Here is a 20,726-nt window from a genome sequence, read left to right as displayed (position 1 = left end):
ACTGCCGCCGTCAGGCACGAACGACGATAGCTGTGCACACAGTCCACAATAGTGTTGACTTCCGCAAGGCCAAACCCAAAACCGCGAATGTCACCCAGCGATAAGCGTGGTCTGACGCAAGGGACTGCCCGACCGCTGTTCGGTTGGTCGTTGCATCGGCCCCTTTTTTCTCGAAATGCTGGGCATGACTTGGGCCGACAGCGATTCCCTGCCTCGAGCGCACATCGCACACGTTTTGAAAACGCGGGAGCATTTGCTGCCAATGTATCGTATATAGTTATATTGGGCTTTCATCGCATCATTGACTGGTGCCTCATGTCTGACAAGCTGCTCAACCGCGGCACTACTTAGATCTGCTGCATATGTTACATGCCTGCCAAAAGATTTTCGAGGCTTTCTGGTCTTTCGAAACATCGACTGATCCGTACAGTACACCAACACAACACGACTGCGCTGGCGGGCTCGCTAGGCGCTTTTACCGCACTGCCGAGGCCGACAACCAGGAGCGGGTTTCGAAAGTTCTTGCGGGACCCGCAAAACCGTTCGTCCTGCGTCCGGAGATGCAGGGTCATCGTCAATAAGCTCCGCCCACGAAACGATGAGCTTATGTCCACTCCCTCCGTCACTAGTCGTCCTCGCTGAGCTGCAGGATCTTCAGGTTGTGGAGCGAGGGAGATGCAGCCATGGAGTTTACGAAGAAGGGGGGGGGGGGGGAATTCGACCTGTGACGACGCGGCTCATTGTCCTGACCAGGCTGTGCGCGCGGACCTGGGCTGTCTATTCATCCTCATGGCGCCCTTGGATCGGGGGCGGAATGAGCACGGCCCAGAGTGTTGCTATTAAAGCTCGACGAGGCCAGACCAGCCTTGGGACGGCAAGGAGTTGCTGGCCGGCATGCTGGGACGGCTTGATCCAAGGCTTAAAGGGGCCAAGATCCGTTTGGAGTGCTGACATGACCAAATAAGATGGCCAAGGCGCGCGGCGGACCAGGCGAGATGCTCGGTCGTCTTCGTGACAGAGGATCTGGGGCTGAGGCTTAGTGGCTGGCCGGCGCCTGCAACGGAACCGACCGCCTCTGGGGGAGGGCGCGCTCTTTTTTGTTCACATTGCCAGAGGGGTTTTCCGACCCGGGAAAATACCATGAGGAATATCCCCGAAGCGAACCGGGTTAGGCTGTGCTCGGGAGGGGAGGGGAGGGGGGGATGGGCGCGTGGTTTACGAGTAATGTGAGGCCCCATAGCATCCATCCTGATTACCGTGGTGGTCTGGTGTGGTACAGTGCAGCAGTATGAGCAGCGCAGGCAGGAATCAAAAATGCCCTCGCTGGATGGCTGGCTGGCTTGCTGGCTGGCTTGCTGGCTGGCAGGCTGGGGTCAAGGGAGTAATGGGGAATAGATACGTACCGTGGCATACGGTCCGTCCTGTCTTGAGTCTTATTACCCGTTTTATGTTCGGGCGGGCCCAGCATCCGTCCTGATGCACGGGGGGTGCTGCAGGAGCCTGGCGCCGAACAGAAAGAACGATTGCCATTCCCTGCGGCCCCAGCATCTGCAGCTAAGCAGAAGGCGTCATGGCGTACCGCGGAGACACCCCCGTTTCTGGGAGGGGCGTGAGGGGAGGGGTGCCGACAGCACGAGGGCCAAGGTCCCGGTACCGCCATGTTCAGATGGAAGGGGTCCCGACGCGTAGTCGGTACATCCGGCCATGAAAGCTTCAGCCAACCCTGCATGATGCACGAGTCGACCGTGGTGGGCCTGTCAGGGCCCTGTCATCATCCAGCCGCCCACACCTGCGCACGCCAGCCTCGGAAATCATTTTAGAATTATTCCCCATTCTCCCCCCCCCCAAAAGGCCCTACACCCCCCCTCAACCATCAATACCCCCAATTCCCACCAGGGTACCCGTTGCACTGAACCCTAACCCAATCTCGGGGCGGCACTCAGGAAAGATGGGCCTGGGCACAGGCACAAGGACAAGCAGGGGCGCGCCAGGAGGAGCTGCTGCAGCTGCAGCACCAGGCGGGAGCATGACGGGTGTCGAATCTGCGCTTGCCTCATCGCCCATCAAATCCATCATTCGGATGCAACAGCCATCAGGCAGACTTGGGATGAAACAAACATCTGGCCCTTTCTTACCGCCCAAACCCCGCTTGCGAGTCGACATTTCACACTGGATGGAAAGGAATCTTCCACACCGGTCACACTGACCTCTTTTCCCATGCAGGCGTGCGGCAGTGGGCCATCCACGCCCTCACCCTCACCCTCAACCTCACCCTCACCGCAGTACCTAGGTAGTCTAGGTGCTGAGAGGCAGAGAGAGCAGACCAACAGCCAGGAGGACTGTCACCTCCCTCACCCTCACTCTCACTCTCATCATCGCCCCCTGCCCCTCCCTCCCTCTCTCCGTCCTAGTGCTAATAGCACATCACGATTCAAAATGGGCTCCAACAGTGCGCACGACGATGCATCGGCCATAACTCCTAGGTTCGATAACGCAACGCCGGCAGTATGTTGGCGTGGGAAGAGAGCCGAGGTAAGCACACGTTTTGATGCTATCACCAGTTACAACGGAGGCACGCGCTAGAGAGCACCATCTGAATCACTTGAGCTGTCATGGCTGGCGGCGGGTTAAGGGTGTGTCTGCTGTGGCTCTGGCGCCATGCGGTTCGTTCCTAGGTCGGAAGAGAACGGCGGCGGCATGAAGGATCTGGCATCGGTAGACTCAGCAGACTGGGCTAGCTACGCAGCTGCGGTCAAAGCGAATCATCCCACGCAGGTATTTAGCCACTCGAGCGGGGTGTGGGAGGACATTACAGCGCACGCAGATATGCAGCCGACACGTTTGTTGCTTTTGTCGGGTTGTCACACCTCCTGGGCTCCCCTTCTAATCAATCGACGCACGACAGAGAGCATGGCATACCTAGCAGTAAGCACGGTAGGTATTACGCAGTGCTGGGTAGACTAGGTAGAATAGGCAGTCTAGGTAGTCTTCGCCTGGTGTTAGGCCTGTGCGGAGAAGCCGCACGTCCCGTCCCCTTTTGTGGCAGGTCCCAAGAAACCCGAACAGGGCCGTGCGCTCAGTGACACCTTCCCTGAACCATTGGATCAGTCGAGGGGGGACCCCCCCCCCATGCAGCCATGATCCCAAAAAAACCAAAAGACAGAGGCTTGTCTTGGGCGACCCGCCTTTGTGCAAAGGTGGGGTGGGAGGGGTGGCTTTGGGCTGCGGGCTGCAGGCGAGCGGGTCTGGGCCTGGGTGTGCAAGGTGCATCGGCGGTGGTGAGGCATGTAGCCTTGTACCCCCGTACCTCCGTAAGCCTCCCCCCCAGCACCCCCCAGCACCCCCCCCAGGGCCTCCACACCCTTCTGGGGCTAATGTAAGGTAGCGTGGACTTCTCGCAGATGGCCCGAAGCTGGAGCCTTGTACCGAGACCAGGCGCCCTGCTGCAGCAAGTCGTCACCCTGCCACCTGCCGGCTGCTGCAGCCAACCCCTGACCCGAACACTGGAGAGCGGGCGGGCTGGCTGGCGGCCTAGCGGCCTGGCAGGCTGGGTACGTACCCATGCAAGCACGCTGGAGGGTTCGGTTCGTGTGGCCTTGGTCTGGTCAGGATTCCTTCATTTGTTTCCACGGCTAGGGGCTACCCAGACGCCCCGCCGTGCCTCAATCCGTGGGTAAGGGGAGTTTGCCAGAAGCTGCGTTCTCATCTGCTCCCATCTCCCCCGTTGGTTTTTCTCCTCCCGCCCACCGATCCAGGGAGCCGCCTCAACCTTCCACTCTTCCCTTCTTTCCTCGCAGTCTCGCCAGCCCGCCGCACACAATCCGCATCTGCCTCACCCGGCTCTTGCTGTTCAATTGTGTCCCCTTCACAACGGCTCGCACTCCCCTTCACACTTCAATGAGGCAACCTGTTGACAGTTGCAGTGGCTGCTGGATTTGCTTGATTCCGTAATTATCTCCCAAGCCACACACCGTACCTTATCCCATACCCCATACCAAAACCACACCCAGCCCTCTTCTTGCACAAAATATTGTCGTCGGTATCGCTCCGTCTCCATCTCTCCAGCTCAATCCCTCCCCCAACCTGATGGCTGCCCCGGCACACCACCAGTCGCCCTCGATGCCTCTGCATCATGCGGTAGGCGCTCCACCTCCGCCTCCGCCTCAGGGCGCATGGGCACCGTCGCGACAGATCCTTGCTATGAACGAGGCTGTCTGGATGCAAATAGGTATGTTTGCCTCGTGCACATCTCCGAGCTCTTTAGAGCACTTCGCAAGCAGCCTTGCAAGATTGCGCCAGCGCAATTGCCTTCGCTGGCTCTGCCCGCGATACCTATTGTGGCGCTCGTCGTCGTACCGGCTATGTGCAGCTAGCTGATACCCCTTCCAGGCAGCTTGTCCGAGATCCTAGGCAATGTCGAGGATGCCTTGTTCGCCTATGAGCAGGCCATCCGCGCAAGCCCCGGCTCCACCCAAGCCATGAACTCCATCAGCGCCATTCTGAGGACCCGCGAGGACTTCCCCAAGGCCATAGAATATCTCAACCAGATCCTCAAGCTCGACGCAGCCAACGGAGAGGCATGGGGCAGCCTTGGTTAGTAACCCCGAAATGCTCTACCGAAAACTCGGCGCGACCGTGCGGTGATTGACAAATCGTGCGCAGGACACTGCTACCTCATGATGGATGATCTGCAACAGGCTTATGCCGCTTACCAAAATGCTTTGATTAACCTCCGCAACCCGAAGGTCGGTAAACACCAGTCCGCCGGCTTTGTCGACAGACGATTGACTCCAGACTCGCAGGAACCGAAGCTCTGGTACGGGATCGGTATCTTGTACGACCGCTACGGATCCCTGGACCATGCCGAGGAAGCCTTTTCCCAAGTCATGCAGATGGAGCCCGGCTTCGAGAAGGCGAACGAGATATATTTCCGGCTCGGCATAATATACAAGCAGCAGCAGAAATACGGCCAGAGCCTTGAGGTGTGTAGGATATCCAGCAATATTTTCACTTGGGCTGGTTCGCTGACATTCTACTAGTGCTTCAAGTATATTGTAAACTCGCCGCCGCCGCCACTGACTGAAGAGGACATTTGGTTCCAGATCGGTCATGTCCACGAGCAGCAGAAGGATTTTGACAGTGCCAAAAATGCCTATCAGCGTGTGCTGGACCGAGACCCGAACCACGCCAAGGTTCTGCAGCAGTTGGGCTGGCTGCATCACCAACAGAGCAACAGTTTCGCCAGCCAAGAGAAGGCCATTGAGTTTCTGGAGAAGTCTGTCGCCGCAGGTAGGCCGTCCATCATCCTCGCTTTCCTAGCTGTACAAATGTGCTGACATCGTGCAAAGACAACAGCGACGCGCAAAGCTGGTATCTGCTTGGCCGATGCTATATGTCGCAGCAAAAATATCCAAAGGCATACGAAGCATATCAGCAGGCTGTCTACCGGGATGGACGTAACCCCACCTTCTGGTGCTCCATCGGAGTGCTGTACTATCAGATCAACCAGTACAGGGATGCCTTGGATGCTTACAGCAGGGCCATTCGCCTGAACCCCTTCATTTCTGAGGTCTGGTATGACCTCGGGACTCTTGTGAGTCGCAACAATTCCTTCCACCTGCATTGTACAGACTGTTGACTTTCTTTCCAGTATGAGAGCTGCAACAACCAGATCAATGATGCTCTGGATGCCTATCAGAGAGCGGCCGAGCTGGATCCCTCCAACCCTCACATCAAGGCCAGGCTGCAGCTTCTTCGTAACGGCCAGACAAACGGCGCTGGTGCTGCTCCCATGCCCACTGACGTCCATCCTCAGGCGTATCAGCATCAAGGAGCCATTGGACCCCCAGGTCCACAATGGTCAAACTCGGGACCTGGCCCTCAGCAAACCCAGCCACCACCTGGCCCTCCTCCTGGACCAGCCGGCAACTGGGCGCGGCTTTCGGAAGTGAACCCTCCTCCGCAACCACCAAATCCTTATGAGCAGCGCGGTGAGCCTCTGCGGGGACCAGCCCCACCATCTTTTCCTCGTCAACCTAGCCCTCGCCAAGAGCAGCAAATGAGACAATACCAGGATCCCGCGCGGCAAGGCGGGCCAGCAGGCCCTGGGGGCCCGATGATGAGAGCGCGAACACCGCCTCCTCTGCATTACCCTCCGCCGCCACCACCTCAGCAGCAGCCTCTGCCACCAACAAGTTCGCAACCGCCACCTCGCGTTGCTAATCCTAACTACAGCGGTCCATCCCCTGCCTCTGCTTCGGCTGGGCCTCCCCCGCCGCCCACCAATGGAGTGAACGGACCACCACCGGGACCAACCCCGCTGATGGCGTACCGCAACAACAGCCCCAGACCTGAGTTGCGTCCCATGCATGACAACCGCATGCCCTCGCCAAAGTCGGCTTATCCGCAACATCAGCCGCCGTATCCTCAGCAGGATCCTGCCGGGCCAAGCAACATGGAGTCCGGAGCTCCACCTCCTCAATCTGCTGCGGCCGCCGCTGCTGAGGCTGCGCTTCATCGCAACGAGCATGATAATCGGCCTCCATCTGTCGGCCCCAAGCGTCTCCGCGAGTGGGAAGACGAGACGGCCTCGAAGAAGCCACGCCCTTCCACGCCGGCTCGGGCTGAATCTTATCGCCGTGAGTCCTCGGAGCACAGACGGGTCGAGGAGCCGCGTCCCCATGCCTATCACCCTTCGGAGGCGGCACATCACGCACCTACTCATAACATGCCGGGCCAGCTGCCTCCCATGCAGGGACCACCGCCTCCTCCTCAAAACCATGAGCCAGAACGGGCCGCTAGGAAGATGGACATTGATGAGGAGTACGACGATGACGGAGAGGACGATAAGAAGGCTGTCCATACCGCGTCCGGCCCAGGGTCTACCGCGGGTGATCTGAAGAACAATACATCGCCCACTGGATTGATGCAAAATGGTGGGCCCAAGACGGAGTAGAAGCTCGATCCTCATGCTTATGTTGGTAGCCGACATGATCGATGGTTGGTGGTTTGCACAGAAACCGATGCTTGTTGTAATTCATCCTTTTGTCATTTGGTTGTGTTCGAATTGATCTTGATGGCGCTCGTTGTTGGTGAATGTCATCTTCTGTACTTGATTGGTATCTATGCCTTGGTGAGGTTCATGGATTGCGCTATACCTGTCCCGGCTTGCTCACGCAACGGCAAGAATATCATTCTGTTCACAACTGTAAATCGATCGCCTTGGTAGTGAAAACTGAGAGGGTGGATAGGCGGAAGACGAAAAAAAATACGGAGTAACATTGTTATCCCCCTTTGTCGCAAGTAATTTATCCATAGGCTTCGAATTCGTATTCTGACCAGTGCTGGTGAGAACAAAACCCATATTGAACACCGAGTCTCAGTCGTGCTTACAAAGATGGGCGAAGCCACCCGGCGTGGCTGCGCTCTAGTTTTATTTTTATTTTTATTTTTGGTTATTCAAATGCTTCTTCCCGCGAGCCACAAAAGGAAGTATGACATATCAAATACCCTGGTTCTCCTCCCAGCCTTCCTTTGAGTACCTACCTTGAGACGGAAAATGTGGTTGAAAGGGTATGTATTTCAGACTCAAGAACACGAAATAAATGCAATTATATAGCCACACGTGATGCGTGGGTTTGCCGCACTGTGTTCTTTCTTTGCAGAAATAAGCCGATGCTTAGATTTGAGAGAACTCAAGCTCAAGAAAAATAGGTCCGGTATTAAGCTAATCGTGACGCTGCCCGGTCTACATACCCGCCGTGTCGCCCATTAACACCGTTTGTTGAGACCCTGCACTTGAGTAGTCTGCTACTGTACACGAGATGCCAGCGCTTGCTCGAAACGCCGCGTGAATTCCCAAAAACGCAACAAACCGAGTCCGTCTGAAAGAGCTAGACACCCTCCATCTCCCGTCAAGATCCCCCGTCTTATACAGTAGATTCATTTGTTTTGGGTTTTATTTTTTGTCGTGCTACGTTACTGTGCGTCTTGCCACATGAGTCGTACGGGCCTGCAGAGCCCTCAACCTGTCGTGGATTATGCCGCGCCCTTGTCCCCGTCATCGTGATCAGGCGTGTAGGTCGTCTCCCCCAGCATGCCGTCGCTCGGCCGTGATGTCATAGCCGTCTGGTTGTTGGACACCGGTTGTTGCAGCACCGTGGGACCGGTTGTGGGCGGAGGCTCCGCAGTGACCGCAGGCGGTGGAGGCGCGGGCGAGTTGGATCGCCCCCCTGCGATTGAGGCCCCGGCGCCGGCGGCCCCTCCACGCCCAGCAGTCGCCGCATGCAGTTTTTGATCCAGCGCCCTGAGCGCCAGTGCCCTCCGTCGCTCCGCCTCAGCCCTCGCGCTGCCCGGTGCCGCGTTGCGGTGGCTGTAGGGGTGGTAACCCCCGGAGCCCCCGGCAGCCGAGACCTCGGCCTGCGAGAACGGCGTGCACAGGCGCAGGGCCACGAGGACGTTGAAAATCTGGTCGCTCAATGCGGCCACCAGGGGCTTCGCGGGGGCAGGGAAGAACTCGGCGAAGGCGAATGTCTCGGAGGCATCGCCGCGCAGCGAGTAGGGCGTCTGCGAGGAGTCGAGGTCGGGGAAGACGGTCTTGTAGAAGCGCAGATAGGTCCAGCTGGTGATGAGGCCGAAGATGGCGAGCAGGAAGGACGCGACGGTGAGGAGGGGCGTCAGGCTGAGGATAAATACCAGGCCGAGGTAGAGTAGTGGGAATCGGGGCACACGAAGGGAGAGGATGCCCCTGAAGAGGGTGACGGTGTGAGCGGGGACGAGCTGGCTGAAGGCGACGAGGAAGCTGATCTGGAGAGGGATGGTGCCGGCGATGGTGGTCAGCCTAGGGCAGGGAGAGAGACGCGGTCAGTTGCTGTGAACAAGGAGGGGGCGGGGGACGTTGGGCGACATACGTCCAGCTCTCGTTACGAGTGACGGTGAAGAAGGTCACCATGACACCAAAGCACAGAGTGTTGGGTACCAGGGCGGTGATCAGGAGGAACTTGGCGAATTCCTTAGACGACCAAGCCCTCTCGAGATACCGACCGCCATGGTAGAGGGTGACGGCGGCGATGGCCAAGGTGAAGATGTTGCTCTCTACCAGTGTGGTAGTCAGGAAGGTCCATGGATATATCAGAGAGAGCTGTGGGATGAGGTTGAGGTAAGGGATGACAATCTCCGAGTTGGCGCTCCATTGCTTGTAGCGGATGGCGGCGCTGAGGATGCTCTGCAGACCGAGGGTGATGAGCAGGATGCGGGTGACTGGGGGGATGTTTATTCTGGGAGGCATCGCGGCGGTGTTGGCTGGAGGCGCTGGCCAGGGTGCAGGGTGCAGGTGGGCGCGCCTTGAGGGCTTGAGCAGCTCCGAGTGAAGCTCTTTGGGCCCAAGGGTGGTCGGTCACGATGCCGACTCTGGAGGGCGTCGAGGGCCACTTGAAGCAGGTGCAAAACACCTGGACAGACAGAGGCCCCTGCCGGTGCACGGGCCCCTAGGTGATCTGTGTCCCAGAGAGAGGACCCTGAGATTCCAGCCTTATCATATCGCGCCGCGGCTTTCGTAAGCGTGAAGCCAAGTACTCACGCAGCACACTGCAGCGAAGGAGAGACAACACTGTCCTGCAGTCCGAGATCTGGATGAAGGAAAACACAGCAAAAGATACGCTCAAACCATTAGTGAGAGAGAGGATGATTGAGTGTTTGGCAGGTCGTCCAACACAGAGGACGTCTATCAAGCTCAAGCAGTGTCAACAGTTGCCTAGGTAGCCATGATGCCACATATTCACTACAATGCTTGGTGGCGGTGGCACAGAGGGTAGAATGGGGACTTGTCTTGGTAATCCAGATTCCACGGCATAATACGCGTACCGTACAAGAGTCAGGACGGTCGTGGCTTGTCGGGACAGCTGATGCCTACAGCACCGTCCACGAAGACAGTGGATACCCACGGTTGTCACCAAACAAGGTTTACTGTGCACTCGACCCGTGTGTTCTCGCCTGCCTCTTTTCATGACGACGATTGTGACTTCTGCACCTGATGACGCTGTTCCTCGATACCGAGGCCCCGAGCACTCGAGCCAACCCGCGTTGTACCGATCAATGTTGCACCGAGACGTACGGGCGTGTCTCGCTTGGGGTTGGACAAACCACGCTGCAGGATAAATGGCAGGTACAGAATAGTACGTACATAGAGAGCAGCATCCCCTTGAAACATGCCTGTCGGGCATTTCCCCAGGACGAACGTGTGCCAATGAGGCGAGGCCAATGAGAGTGTACCGACGCAGATCCAAGTTCCCGACCCATCCCATTGACGCTCATGCACCCTTGCAGGTGTGCCCACCAGCTGCTGCTGACCACAGCAGCTGGGCCGCCTGGCTCCAAGCTTCGAGTAAACGTGCTGTCCTAGATCGACGATAGTGTGTGTACCGCCATACTGTGGGAGTGTAGCGTTCCGGAAGGCAGTGCCGACCTTGTGTTGGTTCACAATGTGGCCATCCAATGTTGACCTAAGTGCTTGCTGGAGCTGGGGATCGCGTGCCAATGAGAGGATACGGCCTCTTGCTCTCTCATCCACGCCACTCCTTTGGCATGTCCTGGCGGATACTACACCCTTGTCCGGAGATCACTCTGCGAGCTATGCTTGCCCCCCCCCCCTTCTCAATCACCTCAAAGACAGCCAGGGGCAAATGGATCGTCTCCCAGCTCCTTTGCACCTCTTCTATCTCTCCCCTCCTCATGTGCCCAAGCGTAGGGCGTGCTAAGCATGTAGGAGATGCAGGACAAGATAGCCGGACGTGCTAGAAGCCGAAGTAGTGCTCGGCATTGTGGCGTGTGGCGGGCACGAAGCCGTCTCTGCAACAGCCTGGAGAGGTGGCTGCTGGCGTGTTGGGGGGACTGACACATACCCAAAGTAGTTAGCCGGCAAGCGTGGTGCAATAGAGTGACGGAGCCCTGTGGCACGATCGCGGAAGCGAATCATCTGGAGCCTTTTTGGGCTGCCGAGCATGCCCCCTGGTCGACGGGCCCCACACCCCTTTTGGGGCCGCCCCAGAAAGGACGAAAGCCCACACGAGGAGGAGGGCCAGAGGGCTCAAACAGTTTCTGAGATGGGCCGGGGCCGCATGCCCGGCTGCATTGCTGGCCCTCTGGCGGCTGACGGGGCCTGGCGGGCCAGATGCAGAGGCCGAGAGGGAGGCGATTGACCTTGACTGCACGCCCGTACAGTATGATATGACATGTACAGATGATACACAGCATGTAGTCTGCCTCGAATGACGGTGCCGGCGTGGTGGCACAGCGTCCGCAGAGGCTATTGTGTGCGCATGCTCGATTGAGCACCCACTGTCATTGCTGTATGGTTGTGATCTGATCTGGATCTGTGCCTGTTCCGGCCCTGTCCTGCCCTGCCCTGCCATGCCCTGGGCAGAAGCTGCGGGACTAATGACGCCGAGTCTGTGAAGCCGAGATCCTTTTTGAGTTTTCGGGGGGGTTAGTCACCAGCAGCGTCCATCCCCGCAGTGCGACGCAACGGGCTCGCATTGTCAATGTCCGATCTGCCAACAAAGTGGATGGGGCAAGAAGGGGGATGACTTGCAACCGAGCAGGCCAGACACGACTGGGTGATCTGTCCTGGCCCTCCGATCCGGGTCGCCTGCACATCATCTGCTCGCAGGTGGGAGACGGTGCTGATCTGAAAGGATCATGAAGCTTGCCCAACCCAATCTGCCCAAGCCCAAAAGCCCCTCCATGAAGCATTCTCTGGCGGATGGCGGCAAGAGAAACCGGCTTGTCATGTCACCAGCCAGAAGAGCCCAGCAGAACTAGCTCGGCGATCGTTTGCTCAAGGCTAAAACAGCCGACTCAGACTCAGACTCAGTCGCAGACGCGGCCGGCCGACACTCAACCCAACCCAACTTGAGGCGCAAGTCTTCTCATCCTATCCGAGCCGGCTGCCCAGGTCCTCAGGTCCCCAGGTCCCCAGCCCCAGGTGCGTAGGTCCCAGGTCCAGGTCCAGGTCCAGGTCTGCCCAGGACTCCCCCCTGGGCAGGAAGCAGACTCGTGCTCCATGCTCCGTGACCTGATCCGTGCGCACCCGCCGTTCCTCCTGCCTGGGCCGTCCGGCAGCCAGCCAGGCCAGCCACGCATTCCGCTGAACCTAAAACCGGTACACACAGCTGCAGGTGGTGGCGCTCAGCAGCGGAATATCTGTCGACAGATGACAGTACACAGTAGATGGCTACAGTGTTCGATCAGAGGGGCAAGATGCAAGCCCTCAATTGCCTGACTGCCGACGGGGTCTCATCTATCCAGGCCCAGACCTGGGCACAGTACGGTACAGCACTGGTCCCGAACCCTTGCTGCTCAGGTACAGTAGACAGAGAACCGTACCACAGGTCAGGAATCAACGGATACAATGGGGTGCATGGAAGAACATCGGGCAAAGATGCGGTGCTGATACCGCCATGCAGAGGTGCAGAGGTGCATCAGAGTGCATGCATGCGTTCCTCCAGTGTGTGCCAGTGCCAAAAGTAGGACCGTGGCCATGGTACCTCGGGTAAGTCAGGTAGGAAGGAAGGCTGGCTGGCTGGGTAGATGGCAAAGCAGCTTCGGAAATTTACAGTGGGAGAGGGCATCACAATGCATCGGCTGTAACTTGACCACCACACACACACACACACACGCACACACACATCCTTTCCAGTGGGATAGCCAGCTGCAGGATGGTAAGCCCTCACAGGATGGCCGACTGCATGATAAGGCAATTGTTATTCTGTGCGAAGGACACTTTGTTCAGAACCTGGCAAACTCCCCAAGGCAGAAGTGTTCTCCCGCACAAGGACCAGCAGCTCACATGGGCGAGGGCGCGAGCGAGCGAGCGTTGGGGGTGCGGGAGTGTGTGGCAGACCCCTGCTCCCCGAGCACCCAGCAAGCCGTCGAGTGTTTGGTAAGATCTGCCAGCGGCAGCCCACTTTTGCTGCGTAAATCCTTGAATGCGGACGAATCCCAGATTAGCTTAATGGATCATGTACCCCCGTACCCCGGTACCCAGGTACCTGCCAGCCAGCCAGCCAGCCCAGCCAATCCGTCATCCATGCATCTAGCCAGCGAGCCAGCGAGCCAGTGAGGCCAGAGCCAGAGAGAGAGAAAGAGCCAGGGTTACAGAGGCCTGCAGCTCTCTCTCTCTTCTCTCTCTGTGTGTGTGTCTCCTGTTCCTCTTGCCCTGTGCTGCTGCCCTGCCCTGTCCTGCCCTGCCCGGCCCTGCCCTGTCTTGTCCACTCCACTCCACTGGACTGGGGCTAGCGAGTTTTGGAGTTGGGGACTGGAGTCCCTTCCAAAATCGACCATGTCGACGTAGATTCGTTCTTTCTTCACCCAACTCGACCGGTGCGTCTCTCGACAAAGCCTCAACTCGCAACTTTGCTGCCCTCTGCACTCCCTCAGCACCTCGCCAGCTCCCTCAGACATCGCTCACGACCCTCAAATCCAGTCCTTGACCCCGCCACCTGCTCCCTTCCCGCCATTGCTACACCGCCAGCCGCCCGCGATGAAGGAGTTACTCGACTCGGACAGAGTCAACTATCTCATTTGGAGGTTCGTTTTCCTCCGCAACGCTCCACGCCCAGTTCCACGCCTTGCGCCGCCCACAGCCCAGCCAAGCACAACCGCCCGCCCACTCACTCATTCACTCACTCACTCACATTCACACACACTCACTCTCCCTCTCACCCACTTGCTCACGATCCAAATCTGATCTCACTCACTCGTTCGCTCTTGACGCCTTTGCTAACCATGCCCGCTGCACCCGGGTCACAGATACTTGCTCGAAGGCAGTATGTGCATCACCTCACTCTCCCCCCCCCCAAAGTCCCAGTCCTTCCCCCGTGGCCAGCTAACCAAGGCGTCCGCGTGACATTACAGACTTTCGAGAAACCGCTGCCAAGTTCCAGAAGGAATGGCGCGTTGAGGCTCCTCACCGGCACTTCGACTTCGCGTCTCATGTCAAGAACTATGCCCTCGTCTCCGTCCTCAACAAAGGCCTGATCTACCAGGGACTCGAGCGGGACTACGCACAGCAACGGGTATGACCCAACTTGACCCTGTTCCTGTTTCTAACACTCGTTGCATTTCGTCCGCCCGTCTCCCGGAGCTGGCGCTATGGCGCCTCTCACCACCAAACCAATCTCTGCTTCTGCTTCTGCTTCTGGCCGAGCCGCAGGTCTGTGGCAGCACACTAACAAATTTACGTGCAGGTACCGGCCGATGCTGCAGCAACGGCCGACAAGCCTCAGTCTGGAGTCTTTGGGCCCCTTGTGCCCCAGCACCCCATTAATTACGACGAGCTCGAGGATGAGATCGAGGAAGAAGAACCTCAGCCAGCATCCCATCCGCCGCCAGCTGTCGATGAGGCCGACAAGGCGTCACTCAAGCGGCAGGTCGACTCTCAGAGCCAGCTGGCAAATGGGAATGCCCCAAAGCGACCGAGATTGGGCAATGCCAACGGCCTCGAAAATGGGGCGGATGCAGCCACAAGCCCCATGGAAATCGATCAGCACCAATCCGACAACCACGCTTATCCCTCCCCCCTGGAAGGCGAACAAGCCCCGACCCCAGCTCCCCGAACAGAGGGCCCGGATCACGGTACTCAGACTGACAAAGTCGACGACCTCGAGGCAAAGACAGTCTACTTGCGCCTTGCTCATGATGATTCTTCCTCACTCGCAGCAACCCCGATCGCCGACGTGTCGCATCCACGCGCTAGTCAAAACCCAATCCTTCTGCATTGCGAGTGGAACCCCAAGGACCCATCCCGCCTGGCGGCTGCCGGGACTGACGCACTAGCCCGCGTTTGGACCGTTTCGCGTGCCACCGGTCCGGAGCAGGTGGCTGATCACGTGGATCCCGACTGGCCCTCCATCAACCTCGTTACCGATGATTTTCCACCCCATTCTAAAGTCACCGTCATGGCCTGGGGCTCCGACGGTAAGGAGATTGCCGTCGCCACTGATGACGGCCAGAAAGCCCGCATCGACCTCTGGAACCTTGACGGCAGACAGATGCACACATACACCGGTCTGGAAGCGCCCATCGTCAAGCTGCGATGTAACCCAGTCAACCGCAAGGTCTTGAGCATCACGCCCATTTCAAATCCCTCGGGAGACACAACAGGATGGATGGTCACCGTCTTCCCCTCTCCAAAGTCCAGTCCCGTTGAATATGAGCACACCTTCCCTCCGGACCAAGATGTCGATGTGCAGCAACCAGATGCCGTTTGGGTTGACGAGCACGAGTTCCTATTGAGCGTGGGCAACAAGGTGCTCAATCTTCGATGCACGGATGATTCAATTACGCAATCCAAGGAACTCTCAACGAGGACAGACGATCCCTTGACGCAGATTCAGTACGACGGCACCGGACACTTTGCTGCGGCGACGCTTAAGGGCGACATCGACGTAAGTTCGAAGCCAATTCATCTGACCTCTATCACCAAAGTCTTCATGTATTCATGCTCACTCTGTTCCAGGTTTGGGATCCTACCGGCGCACGCCGAACCATCCATGGCGCCCACGATGGCCAGATCACATTTTTGCAGTGGCAACCGATTCAGGGCCGGGCAACTGACAGCGAGCTATTACTAGCGTCCGGGGGTGAAGATGGCACAATCGCCATTTGGGACGCCCGTTCTCCCGATAGCAGGCCCAGGCTACAACGAACGATTGACGACAATCCTGTCGTTGGTCTCTCCTTTACGCCCGACGGTGCCTTCTTCGCCGGTGCCACAAGAGACCGAATTCTGATTTTTAAAGTCGGAGAGTATGCCTTCCCCCGGGCAGCTTGGAAAAGGACCTTGCCGCCTGGTGGGTTGAGTCCCAAGATAAATGGCCTGAACGGCGAACCAGAGACAGAAGATCAACACTGCTTAAGCTGGGACGCAAACGGTCAGAGACTCGCGTTTGGTGTCAATGGTTTGGTAAGCTTCCCTGCCAAGATCAATTGGACGCGTCTTGCTAATTTTTGAAGCTTGCTGTGGTCAATTTTCGATGAGAAACCTGGTCGCTATTCTTCGGCCCCGATCAAACGACACATCGTGCAAACTACGAAAGGAATGGGGCCCATCCAACCCGCGTTCTCAAAAGCAATGAAAGATTTGTCCAAGCCGGACAAAGCCGAATAAGTCCATAGAGTCGCCACAATCGATTCGCTCCTCGCGACACCTTGCCAAGCAGTCAGGCAGAGTAAGGACGCAAAGCTCCCAACGCCCGCGTCAAGAAGCAGCAAGGCGCGATGCTACGTATCACAATGAGAGCGGACATTCAATGCATCGCCACAAGCATGTCACGAAGTATGTTTATAGACATCATCATGGGCATGGGTTCTTGGATACATGGTGGAGGGCGTGCGGGATTGATACAACGAACATTTGATACACGATAACACTCATCGATAAAGTGGGGCCCGGTCCACCGGCTCATGTACTTATATGTGGGATTGGCATGTGGAGGTGGGGATGAACCAGCTTGGCAACCGGCGTTGAGGAGTTATCTTGTGTCTCGAAACCGAGAACGAAAAAGGCATCTGCTGGATAGTGTAGTTCAGGGCGGGATTTGTTAGGAGGAATACCCATGCGGTACGCCGGAAATATTCTGATATTATTAACATACACAGAAAATACAGAATAGAGGCACTTCAACAATAGCAAACCGGTGCCCGCGACAGTCCCTTGACTTCTGTGCATTCTCGCCATTGTGACCCAACCCCTGTAAACGAGTAGAACTCTTCTCAACGCATTACTAAGTTTGCCTATCTGAGGCTACCAGACGGTGTCTTCATATAAGACTTACTTTCAAAACTGTTGCGAAGACTCAAATGATGCTGCATTTGTATTGATACTGAATAAGCTTGAAGTCAGTTCACTGTTTTACTTCCCTTCGAAACCGCCTCCTTGAAAACCAGCTGGCTGAATTTCCATCCTACAGCCACCAACGTAAGACCTCGCAATGGGGTATTGAAGGTCCTGAGGAGGGATCCGTCTGCCACTACTTTGCCTGAAACATGACGTCGAGCGTATCGGTGAGATGGACAGGGCATATCTTACGGCCTACGTTGCTCGTTGAAGTGGGCAAGGGACTGCCGGTAGATTGACTAACGAGCGCGAGTCTTCGTGAGTCTGGTAATCTATACGTAGCTGCTCCAAAGCGAAATGCTTCTCGGCCGACAACAGAGCTCAAGTCATCCGACTAACCCCCCCCCCCCTCTCGAAAAGACACAGTCGATGAGCGACGGACAAATATACTACTCAGGCACGATGGTGCCCATCATGCCAATCATTGAGATATAGACTACTGCTCGGCCGCCGAGGAGGTCAGGCTCACGGCCTGAATGTCTGCCACCAGATGAGTCGGGCATGATGGGGAAGCGGCGCCGAGGATGACGATGGTGATTATGCTGCACAGGAACAAGCGAAACGACTCTGGCAAACCCAGCAGCGATGCAAAGCGAATCTCCCTTTGACTTTTTCAGAACGCTGGCGCTTCCAACTTCCAGCGTGCACATACGGCACATGCTGCAGACACCGAAACCACGAAGGGAGCGCCTCCGGAGCGACCGGAACAATTATTCGCAGTATGAGTAGCCTCTCAGGAAGCAGCGGAGCCTCTGGCAGGGATAAATAAGTCCAGAAACGACATCAAACATACAAAAAGCGGTCGGCAGGCTTACGCCATTCCTCCGCGGTCGTACGAGCGAGTCGGAAGCTGTCCGAGATACTGTGGGCTACGTCCTGGTGCGAGCTTCGTATACGCGCATGTGTGTCTTTGGTCTTGGCCCTGCGAATCGAATGGAGAGCCTGTGTGGGCTGGCGACGCGATTGCTACTACGTTGACCAAGACTACTTTGACCAAGATCACGGCGACGTAGGCCGTCATCGAGCGGTCGTCCTTGCGGTTTCAAACACCATTACAAAGAGGGTCTTCCAAGAAGTACTACGGATGTGCCTCCAACCACAAAGCAACAAGAGTAGAATAAATACTAGGGTATATACGGTTTCTCAAGTCCAAATTTGGCTCCAACGACCGTTAGATACACATACAATAGTGGTCCTAGATAACCTCGCGGCCCAGGGAATCATCTAAAGAGTACCATAGATATATGCTCCAGAATTTGCACAGCGCGATTCCTATTTCTCATCAAGATGCTCTCCATGCTCCCCATGCCCAGCCACATTGGACTTCTCGCGGATCTCGCCGGCGCGCCTCTCGAGGTCGGCGCCGAGGTTGGCGGTGTAGGCGCTCTTGTCGGTGCCGGGGACGATCCAGGGCGCGTTGGTGAAGAGATAGTTCATCTCTTCGAGGGGCAGGTTCTTTGTCTCGGGCAGGGTGAGCCAGAAGAAGAGGGCGTTGGTGAAGTTGCAGATGACAAAGACCAGGTAGAAGCGCCAGCCGACGTTCTTGATGGCGAGGTCGGTGACCTGGCCGATCATGGTGTTGAAGGCGAACGAGGTCATGGTGGCGATGGAGACGCCCTTGGACCGCGTGTGCGTGTCGAAGATCTCGGCCGGGATGATCCAGCTGAGCGGGCCGCACGTCGCCGAGAACGAGATGTTGTACAGCCACGTTACCACGATGAAGCCCCAGCCCGCCTCGCCGCCCGGGAACTTGGCGATCAGGATCGTGGCGATGGTGAACATGAGGCAGTTGAACAGGTTGCCGCAAATGAGCGGCCAGCGCCGCCCGACGCGGTCGATGAACAGCACGCAGGCTGCCTGCGCCAGTAGCGCGAGGATGCTGTTGATGGCCTGGTACTTGAGCGTATCCTGCCCGCTGATGCCGACCTGGGCATAGATTGTGACGCTGAAGTACTGGATGGCTGACACACCCGTCATCTGGCAGGCAGCCTGGAGCGCGCACGCGGTGAGGAGTCGGCGGAACGAAGACCTGGGACCAATGTTAGCTAAACAGTGTTTTACCGCTGTGCGAGGTGGAAGAGGACCACACACCGAGTCTTGATCAGCTCCATGTAGCTCTTGGCTTCGTGCTCACGGTCGAAGGAGATTGCCTCTTCGATCTGGGAGAACTCGGCCTTGACCCAAGCGTCCTCGACGTTGCCATTGGCGTGGAGTTTTGCAAGTGTTTTCAGGCCCTGTTCTCCGCGGCCGTGGTCGATGAGCCAACGGGGACTCTCCGGGAAGAAGAGGATGAGGGCGGCGAGGATGACGGCCGGGATGATTTGAATGCCCAACGGAACTGTACGATCATACCATGTTAGTGATGTTCAACGAGAAGGTGATGTAAGTGTGAGCACGTACTCCTGTATGCTGCCGAGGTCGGGAGACTATAAGTGCCGTAACTGAGCCATCCGGCGACGAAGGCACCGATACCCAACATGAACTGTTGTAGAGCAGTCACGCGACCTCTGATGCTCGGGTGAGCTATTTCACCTTGGTACACTGGGATGATCATCACCAAGAAGCCAACTCCCAGACCAGCGATGGCTCTACCGCCCCACATCCAATGGATAGTCTGAGCAGCTGTCTGGAAGACGCCACCGATAATGAAGATTAACGCTCCCAGGAAGATGGTCCATCGTCTACCTAAATGGTCACCGGCGGGCCCGGCGAAAAAGGCGCCGAAGAAGGCACCTCCGGTGAAGAGCGAAACTACGACTCCTCTGTTTCACGGCCTTGAGTCAGCAAGAGCGGCGTGATGGTCCAGCTGTTGAGAACATGGATCTGGGGCTTGTCTTACGTCTCGACTGAAGTCGGGTTCTTGAAGTCATCCTTGAAAGGCTGGCAGGCAATGACTTCTGCGATCACACCGAGGTCATAACCATAAAGGATAGAACCAACGGAGGCGAAAACGCTCACGAGGAACTACGCGTGGCAAGGCGTCAGTCAAGTGTGTCCATGATGAGGCGAGTGAGGCGAGGTTGTCCTACCTGATATGTCTTTGGTGCGAGCACCATCTTGACGAGTTGGGCCGGTGGATATCACGGCCAGGGAAAAGGATAAAGAAAAGGTAGGACGGACCCTTTCAGTGCATGAAAGGTTGCAGTGCTCCGGGAGACAGGAGGGGATCGACTCACCGTTCCTACCTCGGATGGGCTCCCGTCATATATATAGGTGACATTGCAGAGTCCAGGCTGGTCTGGTATAGTTCGGGATCGAGCAGAGGTTCCTCCTCCGCCCAACGCACTCCTTCGGTATGCAGCAGCCGTGGCGACGCCCCTGCTCTCCAGTCGCCCCGAAGCTTTCTTTCCCCTGTCCATCAAATTAGCGACGGGGGCCCAAGGCTCGTAAGAAACAAAAATGTTCGGCCGCTACCCCAAACCCCAGATAAACCCCTGTTGGCACTCATGCGGGGGAGGGTGTGCACGGTCTGGGGCGTCTTGGGGGGAGGAGACAACGGCGCAGCTGATGGATGGGTCCCAGCCCGCCGGGGACCTGTAAGACGCAGCGAACTATACTGCATCACCACACGGTACCGGGGCGGTGGGTATCGAGTGTCTTCGGCCGGGGGACAAACCTCTTTTCCTCCTATCACAAGCTCATCCGCTGGCAGGGGCGGCGTCTTAGTGAGGATTTGAGGATAGCCCGGGCAAATGTCAACGGTCTGGAGAGGATGACAATGACTGCATAATCTTGCCTCGGGGTGCTTTGCTGGCAGGCCGACCGAGGCAATCTCGTCCAACCTGAAGCGATTCATCAACCCACGAATGACGCCTTGAACACATGACCAGCT

The 20,726-nt window shown here is 57.2% G+C and overlaps 4 protein-coding genes across 4 annotated transcripts; 2 read left to right on the top strand and 2 right to left on the bottom strand.

Annotated features, from left to right (window-relative positions):
• Window positions 1–4,119: 4,119 nt before the first annotated feature.
• J7T55_006315 (uncharacterized protein) lies at window positions 4,120–6,955 on the top strand (the record flags this gene model as incomplete). The annotated part of the gene is made up of 6 exons (XM_053142956.1): window positions 4,120–4,228; window positions 4,390–4,593; window positions 4,663–4,982; window positions 5,040–5,289; window positions 5,349–5,593; window positions 5,651–6,955. The coding sequence occupies 6 exons, from the start codon at window positions 4,120–4,122 to the stop codon at window positions 6,953–6,955; spliced, it is 2,433 nt and encodes an 810-aa protein (XP_053001081.1).
• A 1,082-nt stretch (window positions 6,956–8,037) lies between these two features.
• J7T55_006314 (rhomboid family protein) lies at window positions 8,038–9,286 on the bottom strand (the record flags this gene model as incomplete). Its single annotated transcript, XM_053142945.1, has 2 exons — window positions 8,038–8,839; window positions 8,910–9,286. The coding sequence occupies 2 exons, from the start codon at window positions 9,284–9,286 to the stop codon at window positions 8,038–8,040; spliced, it is 1,179 nt and encodes a 392-aa protein (XP_053001080.1).
• Window positions 9,287–13,537: 4,251 nt separating this feature from the next.
• Window positions 13,538–16,035, top strand: J7T55_006313 (uncharacterized protein; the record flags this gene model as incomplete). Its single annotated transcript, XM_053142934.1, has 6 exons — window positions 13,538–13,584; window positions 13,807–13,823; window positions 13,912–14,072; window positions 14,244–15,443; window positions 15,515–15,961; window positions 16,012–16,035. 6 exons carry the CDS (start codon window positions 13,538–13,540, stop codon window positions 16,033–16,035), a joined length of 1,896 nt encoding a protein of 631 aa, XP_053001079.1.
• A 2,131-nt stretch (window positions 16,036–18,166) lies between these two features.
• J7T55_006312 (uncharacterized protein) lies at window positions 18,167–19,950 on the bottom strand (the record flags this gene model as incomplete). The annotated part of the gene is made up of 5 exons (XM_053142923.1): window positions 18,167–18,923; window positions 18,986–19,232; window positions 19,295–19,656; window positions 19,734–19,858; window positions 19,924–19,950. The coding sequence occupies 5 exons, from the start codon at window positions 19,948–19,950 to the stop codon at window positions 18,167–18,169; spliced, it is 1,518 nt and encodes a 505-aa protein (XP_053001078.1).
• Window positions 19,951–20,726: the final 776 nt, after the last annotated feature.

This window comes from Diaporthe amygdali (assembly GCF_026229845.1).
Source record: "Diaporthe amygdali strain CAA958 chromosome Unknown NODE_1_length_4327563_cov_65_473760, whole genome shotgun sequence".
Classification (NCBI taxonomy): domain Eukaryota; kingdom Fungi; phylum Ascomycota; class Sordariomycetes; order Diaporthales; family Diaporthaceae; genus Diaporthe; species Diaporthe amygdali.
The sequence above is the reverse complement of the archived record's forward strand: the minus strand, read 5'-3'. Positions and strand labels throughout refer to the sequence as shown.